This window comes from Equus asinus, chromosome 17 (assembly GCF_041296235.1).
Source record: "Equus asinus isolate D_3611 breed Donkey chromosome 17, EquAss-T2T_v2, whole genome shotgun sequence".
NCBI classification, from domain to species: domain Eukaryota; kingdom Metazoa; phylum Chordata; class Mammalia; order Perissodactyla; family Equidae; genus Equus; species Equus asinus.
This window is the reverse complement of record NC_091806.1, coordinates 18,965,627-18,978,114: the sequence shown is the minus strand read 5'-3', so window position 1 is coordinate 18,978,114 and position 12,488 is coordinate 18,965,627. Positions and strand designations below refer to the sequence as shown.

Sequence of the window (12,488 nt, the reverse complement as noted above, 5' to 3'; positions counted from 1 at the left end):
ACAGTTTACCTTAAGGTTCTCTCTTGGTGTTATTCATTCTGTGGATTTGCACTAATGTATAATGACATGTGCCCATCATTGTAGTATCATACAGAGTGATGATTCTCATTAATAGAAGCAAACACCTCAAATCCAACTTTCTAAGTAATATATTTAATAATATTTAATAAATAAGGGGTAGTCTTTCAGCATCAAATAAATTCTTTTCCCTTCACAGGACACTAATCTATTTTAATATTCAAAGATTTTATCCCAAATATGACACAAAGTGGCTAAGAATTGACATGTTTAAATTTACATTAAAACATATAGACTACTTGTGATAAATCCCTAGTTCCAGGGTGAGTGATTCTGCAGCCCATACCATGGAACCTCTGGTTTCCACCCACCACATTTCCTTCCTGAGCAAATAAATTGAATTTGCAAATAAATTACAAGAGCTAGAAAAGTTTGTCTCCTAATGCACAGAGGGGAAATTTAGGGAGCTAGGTGACAACAGAGTAGTTTCTTGCTATCAACTTCCTTTTTTACCCAAGACACTGTTTTTTTCTTCTTCCTGTTGTCTATTATTTGTGTTTTCCTCTTTTTCCCTGGTATCTTTGGTCAGTATGACATGCCTAATATCCCCAAACCGTTGTTTGTATTTTGTTACTGAGTTTTAGGAGGGTTAACTTTCTCTTCTATGGGCTAAATGGACAAACTAGAAATTAAACTTATTATAGCATCTAGGATGTTTCTGATTGCAAAGCAGAAGAAGCTTGAGGGATTTCTACTCTCTAGGATGCTAATATTTTACATCATTAGACTTAAAACATTCCCTCAGGAATTCATAGCAGGATTTTTTCCCAGGTATTCTGTGGGATGACTGCTTTCAAAAAGGGATGGAAGGACTTGACACTAATTCAAAGTGTTCTAACAGGTAAGTGACAGATTACTTAAATCTTTCTCGTCAGAGAGACATCATTACAGAATAATTGAACATAATTTTAAAATATATTTCTACGTGTCTTCTGACTATATTGCTCCTACATCCTCCGACAAAAAGAATGGAAAAATAGATTTTTAAAAGTTTACTGTTAATATAGTAAATAAGTGGAATGAAATATAAACTTTAGAATGAAACAATCTTTTGAACCCAAGAAATATTTTATGACCACTAGGTATGTGGAAAGCCATCATTACTCTGTGTAGATACAAGGATGCATTCCATGTCCTAAGGTTTATTACAGTTTCTTGAGATGGCAGAGTGTAGAAAATTTCACAAATGCTTTTCCTGTAAGTTAGCTGAACAAGATAGATCCTCCCTATGGATATTAAAAGTTAGAAGAGATTATAACTGATTAGAAATTAGAGAAAAGATTAATAGTGGTAGTGACCTTGACATAGCTTCTGGAGAATGACAGCTTTTCTATTACCAAGGGACAACTTTAAATAGAATTTTGTATATATCACAGTACAGAATTATTACTCTTCGCACGTTTCTAAAATTATAGCATAAGAATATAATTTTCAGTTTCATGCATCTCATATTTAGTTTGAAAAGCTGAATAACTATTCCTCATGGAAAGTTCAGAGGAAATATGACAATGTAGAGGCTAAAATCTATGTAATGAAGGTGAAAGATAAATCATGCCATGTATGTGGGAGGGTAGTTTTTAAAAATCATTCTTTAATTTGGGCTTTTGAGGAATAAAGAGTCTTGGGATAACTTGTTAACCTTTCCACAGAGAATGGTAAATTTTGCATAGAAACAAATGTGTGTAGGTATTCTCCCAAAGATAGAAGTCTGGTATAACCGAATCAAGGAAGATTGGGTAGTTTGAGAGACAATCCTTAAGGAAAGCAATGATTCTCATGGTGACCTCTGCAATAAAACAGGTTTTTTTTTAGGATAGAATGAACCACCTAACATTCTATTGCACCCTCATCTATTTTCCACCTTTTTCTATCTGTTTTTCTTTCAGCTCTCCTCTGTTACCTCCCCACCAAACACATTGCCTGTTTATTATTGTTTTGACTAATTTAGCCATTCTAAAGTTGGCTGAACTTTTTTAAGGTAAGTACAGTAGTTATTATAAGATGTGCTATTTTATTAGTGTTGTTTTGTCTCCAGGTCAGTCTTACCCATTTTTGTCTCAGATTCCTTTGAGAACCTGATGAAAGGTGTTAGACCTCTGGAAAAAAAAATGGACCTACAGTTGTCCACAAAGACATTCACAAAAACATACGTCAATATCAGGAAGAGATGAAAAATGTTAAGGTTCTCTTTGCATTATTTAAGGGCCAAAGATTCATGTAAAAATATGTCAGATGCCTAAGTTGAACATTTTTATGGGTGTCAGAGTCCCTAAATCTTGCATGGCCTTGTGGTGCTGTTCAGACTACAACATCTGGTCCAGGTTGTGGAGCTGATTTACTAAGGTATTTAAAATTGATCTGAGGTTTTTTCTTTTTTTTTCTGAGTTTATAAATTGGGAGCATTTTTCTCTGTCTATCCTACATGATAGATAGAAGGCCACAGTAGATTAATAGCGCGTATGCGTTTGGTAATCAGAATAGTACTAAAACAACCAGGTAATTATTATTTGTTAAGAGGTAATTGAAAAATTCAATTTAAAAACAAATACCGAGCTCCTACACTGTACAAGGCATTGGGTTTTGAGCTATGGAGAATAAAATCCTGAGAATATGTAATCTTCAGTGATTCTTATTACAATAAGGAAGCTAAAGGAAGAGCATACATGATTGAATTTAAGTAATAGTATGCTATGTAATAAGAAAAGCTATAAAAGAAGCCATTAGAGAAAAGGAGAGAGAATTTCATTTACCACAATCGAATCATTGAAGGCCACCAAAGATGCTTCTTAAAAGTTGGATCTTAAAATTTCAAACCAGTTGAAGTAGTTAGAATTGAAATGACAGTTCAGGAAAGAAGGGGACTATTGATTAAACTATTAAGTACTTGATGTGAACTCACAATTATTAACAAGTTGAAGAAAATATATGCATTATGATTTTTATTTTATCTTAAAAATGTATGTCCAAATGTCTAAATAAACTTGTTCTAGAATTGAGCATTCTAATGGGATTGATGATATACAAATCAAAAGCCACTCACTTAAAAGAAAGGCCACAATCATGGGCCTTATTTTCAACTACAAATATTTCATGATGGTCACTCTTTCAAATGAATAAGGAAAGAATGAGGTTATTGTATGGATTAAGATACCAAGTCTCAGTTTCCTCATAGTTTAAGATGCTTGGCAAAGAATACACAGTCCAAATAGAATTTTTAAAAAATTTGGAATCCTAAATTAAATTACTTCATCAGACACTTTCCCAAGAGTACTCTTTGATTTGGAGGGAGATAAGATATATTTCAAGTTTGCTAGGAGAAGACAACTTACCAAGGGAGAGGAAAAAATATATATAAGGGAAATTTTATATCTGTTTAATCTATCTTAGTCTGTGCTTTGGCCACTTACAACTTTCAAGACAGTATATTGAAGGCATGGATGGGATCGAGGAAGAACACAATGGGATAACTAAGTCTTCCGAGTTATACTTAAACACATTACGTTTCAGTTTGTATTTTAACTTGCATACAGTATCCTTTTGAACATCATCTTGACAAGAAAGATCTAGAGAAAATGTTCTGTTCTAAGAAGTGAAACCAGTGATAATAGCCCTTTCCAAATGCAAAACAAAAAAAGAAATCTTCACTGAAGGAAGTGAAATTTCAACGTTGAACAATTATTGACTTTGCCAGGACAGAAAACAAATGGAACAAAATCAGTTACTGACTATGTACTATTCCTCTTGTCTGAAATTCAGTCAGCCTCCCTCTTGTGAGTCTCCGCTTTATTACAAGAACATGGGGTTTTCAAGTACCTGGATAATACAAACTCAACTGGAGATTACAACCATGATCTGATCTTACACGAACTGCATGGTGACATCTCCCCAAATGATCTCAGATCTAAAATGCTTAAGCTAAACACTTGAATTGTGAAAACGTGAACTCTTGAGTAATAATACCCACCCCTTTCATTTATATGTAACCTCAGGGACTTTGGGTCCACTAAGGGGTACTTTTCAGAAGTGGGAAAAAGGAAAATAGAAATGAGGCTATTTGTGATACTACCAACTATCAAAGATCATTCACTTCTCTACCTTAGTGTTAGTGTATGTCAAATACTACATATGATAAGTGTGCTTCAAGGTAACGGTACATTATTTAGAGGCTATAAGTGTTTCCTATTTCTTTTTTCAAACTATAGTAGCTGGGAGTGAGTGTATGGTGCATTGGAGCATATTATATATTTATAAAAGTATAAGTTTATAAATATATATAACAAATACATATATAAAGAAGACGTTCTTTATGGGGTGGAAGTAAGGTGTGATTTTTGCATTCACATCAGGAAATTTCAAAAACAGTCAAATATATCTAAAATACCAAATGATACCCCAACCAAACATGGGCCCCAAGATTCATTGCATGTGGAAAAATAAGTTAATAATAAAAGGGAGACATACATTTAAAATTTATAGTGAGTTATGAAGATTAATAAGAATCATGTAAAAGCCACAAAGGGCTATATTTTAATAGTGCTGTCAGAAAGTATAAGATTCATAAGCTTATTTGAGACACATCATGACTCTGTGAAGCGGTCATTACAAATTGTGGAACAAAGTGTTGACATGACTTATTAAGAAACCACATCTAAAATGCCCATGATGAAGAATATTTATTTTTATTAAAATATTTCATAGCACCACATTTCACAGCATTAATTAATACTTTTATTTTTTTGCAGAGAAACCATTTCACAATCACCCCTACACTTCATTCTTGAATTATGCAGCTGTGTAATAATGTGACCGAGTTCATTATGCTTGGTTTGGCACAGGATCCTGTTAGGAAGAAACTAGTGTTTGTCACTTTCTTGCTTTTCTATTTGGGGACACTTCTGGGTAACTTTCTGATTATTACTACCATCAAGACCAGCCGGGCACTTGGAACTCCAATGTACTTCTTCCTTTTCCATTTATCCTTATCTGATACCTGCTATTCTACTTCCGTAGCCCCTAGAATGATTGTGGATGCCCTTTTGAAGAAGACCACTATCTCTTTCAGTGAGTGCATAATCCAAGTCTTTTCATTTCATTTCTTTGGCTGCCTGGAGATCTTCATCCTAATCCTCATGGCCCTTGACCGCTATGTGGCTATCTGTAAGCCCCTGCACTACATGACCATCATGAGCCGACAGGTTTGTGGTGCACTGGTGATTGTGGCCTGGGTGGGATCCTGTGTGCATTCTTTAGCTCAGGTTTTTCTGGCCTTGAGTTTACCTTTCTGTGGTCCCAATGTGATTGATCACTATTTCTGTGACTTGCAGCCTTTGTTGAGACTTGCCTGTACAGACACCTACATGGTCAATCTGCTCTTGGTGTCCAACAGTGGGGCCATCTGTACAGTGAGTTTTGTCATGCTGATGTTCTCCTATGTTATCATCTTGCATTCTCTGAGAAACCACAGTGCTGAAGGGAGGAGAAAAGCCCTCTCCACCTGCGTTTCCCACATCATCGTGGTCATCTTGTTCTTTGGTCCTTGCATATTTATATACACACGCCCTGCAACCACTTTTTCCATAGATAAGATGATAGCTGTGTTTTATACACTTGGAACTCCTTTGCTCAACCCTCTGATTTATACACTGAGAAATACAGAAGTAAAAAATGCCATGAGGATGTTATGGAGCAAGAAGTTAATCTCAGATGACAAAAGATGAATGCATGTTTCAAATTTTTCTTCATTGTTTGTATTCATCTCACAGTCCATAGAGTGTATTATCTTCTTATTGTGGAGTTAATATAATCCTAACCTGTGGCATAAGAATTAGTTCCTTCTGGAAAATAGGGAATGTGAACTCATACACTGGTTAGTGTTCAGTCAATCTTATGTAGAAGAAGATACAGTACTAGGTACAAACAGCCATGTAAGACATGCTGCGTTGAATGTTCCACACGGTGTTCCTGCCCCTCTTGCCTGCTTAGTATCACTTCTGGTTTTGATCTAATGTTTTCCCTTTCCTTCTTTGTGTTGACTTCTGGTATCTCTATTTATAGTTACACATCTATATGTTTATGTTCACCACCTGGCAGGTTTTCTGTCTCGATGGTGCTTTTATTAGATATTGGTCTCATAATATCTGTTCATGAAACTTCAGTTTGGTTGTTTTCCCTGACTCAGGAGAAAGCACCAGATTCATATAACTGTATAATTTTCATTTTTAAGGGACAAGATATATAATCTAGGTAATCTCCCTTCTATATCTTGGGGTTATACTTCAAATTCTTATCATATGTCTACCTTGATCCTTCTAGAGCAGTGACAGAACACAGGGAGAACATTCACCTTTCTGAAGTAGTCATTTTATCTTAGGAAGGTTCTCACTGTTAAGGTTGTACTCATATTATTCTTTTTGTATACATTACCTTTTGCTCCTAAAATGATCCCTTTTAACTTTGGGGAAGTATTAAGTTTTCCTTTGAATCATACCAACTATAATAATTTGTTTATAATATTGGATTATTTTGATTGTATCATAGATTGCCAAAATTAAGTTAGATATATTTATGTGGGTTAAAAGTTAAGAGTACATGCAGTTGATGATAGAGAGTTTGAAAATAATAACTGATTAAACAAAGACTGTTATAATCTAGAGGAGGATTTTTAGGCTTTAAAATAGAAATAACTACATCACAGATATGAATTATTTTAGTGAGTTTTAATATAACCCAGAAAATAGAGTAATTTAAGAAAGACTGAGATATTTGAATGCAAATTGTATTTATGCAATGGAGATAAATATCACCTTTCGTCACCATCCATCAACACCATGGTCTATAATTACGTGTTCACTAGGAATCTTTCTGGTTTCAATTTGTTATTTTGCTTGTATTTTTATCCATAAAGCAATTCAATATGATAATTTTTGTTTATTTGGAACTTCTATTTCTAAATTACTAAATTATATTAAAATTACTAAATTTGTATTAATTTCATTGTACCAACAACTTTAAAATTGCTTTAGCTTGAGGAAAAGGTCATTTGATTCTCCATGTGAGAGTGGAAACCTGCAAATTCCGCCATGAACTCTAGTGACATATGTACATTGCTTCTTTTCAGATTCTGTGATTTTCATGGCTAATCCCTCTCAAGAAGTTTATCACTGATCACAACTGCTACACTTTGTTTCTGTTCTTGTAAGGTTTGCACCTTAGCAGATTCCAGTTGGCAGAGTTTTAATTGAAGTTGTCTTCTATTTTAAGATAAGGGGAATATGAAAAGAGGTGTACATTAGATATAACTTAGGTACCGCCCCAGTTACACTCTATGTAATATGTCTTCCAGACGTTGTTTTAACATAGAGCTTCCATGTCACTTGTCACCACATATCCTGCAGAGATTATGCTTTAATTTTAGTCTAGGGTTTTATAATAAAGGTAATAGAACTGCAAAGATGACTGAATGTGCAACCTCACCAGGATGTTTTTGTTGAAGTGTGTGTATATGTATACACAGTGGAATATTACTGTGCGATATACAGATGAAATAATGCCATTTAATTTACACAAGATGGATGGAACTTGAGGGTACTATGCTAAGCAAAATAAGTCAGAGAAAGATAAATACTGTATGATTTCATTCACATGTGTAAGATAAACAAATATACACACAGATAAGGAGAACAGACTGGTAGTTACTAGAAGAGAAGGGAGTTAGGGGAGGGAAAAGAGAGCAAAAGGGCACATATGTATGGTGACTGTTGGAAACTAGCCTTTTTATGGTGAACATAATGCAGTCTATAGAGAAGTCAAAAATTGATGATGTATACCTGAAATTTTCATAATGTTAAAAGCTGACGTAACCTCACTAAGACAATTTTAGGAAACGAAACAGAACAAAATAGGTCTTGACAGAGGTAATCAAGTTAAAATGATGTCTTTATGGGGAGCCCATGTTATCCAACATGGTTGGTGTCCTTGTAAAAATGGAAAAGTCGACACATACAGACACAGGGAGAATGCCAGATGAAGATGAGGGCAGAGATTGGTGTGATACATCTACATACCAAAGAATGTCAAAAATTGTCAGTAAATTACCAAAAGCTAGGAACAGATTATCCTCATAGCTCTCAGAAGTAATTAACCTTTCCACCTCCTTGATCTCAAAATTTCAGCCTCCAGAACTGTAAGACAATACATTTCTGCTGTTTAAGCCACCCAGTTTGCCGTACTTTGTTATAGCAGTGCTAGGAAGCTAGTACTGATATTCTGATTAAAACAACTAGATCTGACTCTTTAAGGCATATACAGAATGGTAGCTGTATTGGTTTTCTATTGCTGCTGTAAAAAATTAGCATCAACCTGGTGGCTTAACACAACACAGATTTATTATCTTATAGATCTGTAGGTCAGAAGCCCAACATGGTTCCCACAGGGCTAAAATCCAGATGTCAGCAGGGCTTTGTTCCTTTCTGGGACAAAAGGGGAGACACCACTTCCTTGGTTTGCCATCTTCCAGAGGCTGCACACATTCCTTGGCTTTCGGCCTCTCAACTCCATCTTCAGTGTAATCAATGTTGCATCTATTTGACTATTCTTTCATTGTCACATCTCCCTCTGACTCTCTTTTCTGCCCTCCTCTTCTGCTTTTAAGAACTCTTATGGTTCACTGGGCCCACCTGGATAATCCAGGATAATCTCCCTGTTTCAAGGTCAGTTTATTAAGAACATTAATTCAATCTGTAATCTTAATGCCATTTGCCATGTAAACATATTTTCATAGGTTCCAAGGATTAGCATGTAGACATCTTTAGGGACTATTATTTGGCCTACCACAATAAAACTCAGTAAATCTAAGGCCAGAGAACCCAGAAGCTTACTGTTTTATGGGAGGGTCCAGAAGACACTCGCTTCACTAACACAATAAGCTTGTACTGGTAAGGGAAGTACAAATGTACTTGAGAAGCTTCATGGTTTTAATAGATGAAGATGCTTCCCTAGAACTTTGCTGTTTGGTATTTTTGGAAATGGTGGGATTCTAGAACAGCATTAAGTATCAGTTAATAACTTCGATATTACAGTTAATAACTATAAAGTGGATGCAATTATCATAATGATGGCAAAACACGAGAGCAATAAGGTGCCTTTTCTTGTAGGGCTCTGTGACAATGACAAATACATCATGGTGTTGTTAGGGGCTATTCCTTAGTCCTAGTGCCCAAGAATCCTCTTACTACCTCCCATATCAAGTGCCCTTCTTTATCTCATCCATTATGTTCATGTTAGATCTTCATCTTCCATTAAGCCCTCCATCTCCCTTTCCCATTCCCTCAGTCCATTTAGACTCAAGGAAAAGAAAATTTGACTATAAACAGGCATAATCATATTCATACTTAGGCAGATATCGTTGAAGTCTTTTTGTTTTCTTTTTCTTTTGCATGAGCTGAAAGAGGGGAAAAAATAAGTTCAAGTTAACAATGATAGAAAAGAGAAGTAGAGAAATGGACATAAAACAAGTTTATTTTCTTATGTGACCTTCCCACATCAGTGTGGTATTCTAGAATTCTAATAGTCTCTGATCTACTCTTTTTATATCTTCATTTCTTTCATTTACTTGCCATGCTGACAATTTATTGTCAGATAATATTTTAACTTACTGATAAATATAAATTTTTTTGGTTAAATCGCTTGACTTACTGTTTTAATTGTTTTTATACCCTTGGAAGCATCCAACTGTGTCTTTTATGTATATAAGAAGTGTATCTAAGATCTGTTGTTGACATGTTATCATATTTTTACCAGCACATCATGTTTGATATACTTGAATTATTTGTGTGTGTGTGTGTGTACCTAGACTACAAAGGAAAAACAAATCTGTCTTCTTCTAGAAGTCCTCAGCTGTTTTAAAGAAAAATTTAACAGAATTTCTATCACTTTTAATGCACTATTCTTTGCTATGTTTAGGTATATTGATAATAAATCTAGAAGCTAAATTAAAACTAAACTAAACTTCTAGATAATAAATCTAGAAGCTAAGTAGGTATTTTGACTGTTTTAGATTCCTATTGCCGCATAACAAATTACCACAAAATTAATAGCCTAAAACAACACCCATTTACTATCACCGTGCTTCTTGTCTGGAGTTTGAGTGAGCTGGTTTCTGTTATTGATAAGGCAAAAACCAGGATCTACTGGGCTGGAATCTTATCTGGAAATTCTGAGAATTGATCCCAGGCTCATTCATGTTGTTGGCAGAATTCAGTCCTTTCTGATTGTAGGACTGAGTCCCCAATCTCCTGGCTGGCTGTCAGCTGGGAGTCACTCTCAGCTCCTAGAACTCCCTGCATGTGGCCCTTCTGTCTTCAAGGCCATCAATGGTGCATTTAATTCTTATTCAAATCTCTCTAATTTACTCTTATGTTACTAGCCAGGAAAAATTCTTTGTTTTTAAAGAGCTATGGGAGTAGAGTCCGAACATATAACTCAAGGTCAACTAATTAATAACTGTAATTATATTTTGATATCCTTTTTGACATATAATTTAATATAGGTATGATACATTATCATAGTTACACTCCTAAGGAATAGAGGAGGAAATCTTTAGGGGCATTTTGGAATTATATCTACCACAGTGATAACAGAGTTTTGAAAAATCATAGCTTAACTGGACAGCCACATGCAAAAGAATGAAAGTAGACCATTCCCTTATACCATGCACAAAAACCAACTCAAAATGGATTAAAGACTTGAATGTAAGACCAGAAACCATGAAACTTCTAGAAGAAAACATAAGCAGTAGGTTATTTGACATTGGTCTGACCAGCATATTTTCAATTCAAATGCCTCACCAGGCAAGGGAAACAAAAGAAAAAATGAACAAATGAGACTACATCAAACTAAAAAGCTTCTGCACAGCAAAGGAAACCATAAACAAAATGAAAAGACAACCTAAAAATTGGGAGAAGATATTTGCAAACCATATATCAGATAAGGGGTTAATATCCAAAATATACAAAGGACTAATACAGCTGAAAAACAAAAAAAAACCAACAATCCAATTAGAAAATGGGCAAAAAATCTGAACAGAGATTTCTCCAAAGAAGAAATACAGATGGCCAACAAGCATATGAAAAGATGCTCAACATCATTAGTTATCAGGGAATGCAAATCAAAGCTACAGTGAGTGGTATCACCTCACTCCAGTCAGAATGGCTATAATTAACAAGACAGGAAACAACAAATGTAGGAGAGGGTGTGGAGAGAAGGGAACCCTTGTTCACTGCTGGTGGCACTACAAACTGGTGCAGCCGCAATGGAAAGCAGTATGGAGTATCCTCCGAAAATTAAGGATAGATCTACCATATGTTCCAGCTATCCCACTGCTGGGTATTTATCCAAAGAACTTGAAAACACAAAGGCATAAAGATACTTGCACCCCTATGTTCATTGCAGCATTATATACAATACCCAAGACATGGAAGCAACTTAGATGCCCATCAAGGGATGAATGGATAAAGAAGATGTGGTATCTATACACAATGGATTACTTCAGCCATAAGAAATGATGAAATCCGGCCATTTGTGACAACAAGGATAGACCTTGAGGGTATCATGCTGAGTGAAATAAGTCAGAGGGAGAAAGTCAAATTCCATATGGTCTCACTCATAGGTAGGAGATAAAAACAATGACAGACAAACATGTAGCACTGAAGATTGGATTGGCAGTTACCTTAGGGGAAGTAGGGAGGGGGAAGGGCATAAGGGGTGATTAGGTTCACATGTGAGGGGATGGACTACAATTAGTTTTCAGGTGGTGAACATAATGTCATCTAAACAGAATTCAAAATATATTATGAGGTACATCTGAAAATAAATAAACAAATAAAAAATAAATTAAAAATAAAGAAACACCATAGCTTTATCACAAGAATCAGAGAATGTATAACTCAGTATTTCTAAAATGAGGATAGTTCTACTCTATCTATTAAATATGCTGCCTTTGCATCCTCTACCAAAATATTATCAATGATTAAATAATGATTAAATATGACTTTCCCTTAGGCGAGGGGGATTTTGTAGGAAATATAAGTGACATTTTATAGCAGTTTAAACAATCAGTGAATCCGACTAAATATATGATGGTCTTCAAATATCTTCCACAATCAATAACGAATTGTCTACACACGTGAACATGTAAATCCCATGGATGAGGGCCTAAAGTGGGAACTGAAATTTTAGTTCCACATAGTTTTGCATCGTGAGCTATTGTCTTATTTTTCCCTTACATGTCATTTACTTCAGTCTGAAGATTGTGATCTGAATGCTTTGTCTTTTAAATATTTCAGAGTTCCCTTCACTAACTTTCCTGGAAATTGCATCAGAAAGCTTCTGAAAATAAGATTAATCTGCTACTA

The 12,488-nt window shown here is 35.1% G+C and overlaps 1 protein-coding gene across 1 annotated transcript; it reads left to right on the top strand.

Moving 5' to 3' along the window:
- The first annotated feature begins 4,862 nt into the window (after nt 1-4,862).
- LOC139040780 (olfactory receptor 4C16-like) lies at nt 4,863-5,795 on the top strand. The gene has a single exon (XM_070487787.1). The coding sequence runs from the start codon at nt 4,863-4,865 to the stop codon at nt 5,793-5,795; it is 933 nt and encodes a 310-aa protein (XP_070343888.1).
- Nucleotides 5,796-12,488: the final 6,693 nt, after the last annotated feature.

Excerpts from the sequence above, each read along its gene's own strand:
- LOC139040780 (XM_070487787.1), top strand. The coding sequence starts at position 4,863 with ATGCAGCTGTGTAATAATGTGACCGAGTTCATTATGCTTGGTTTGGCA.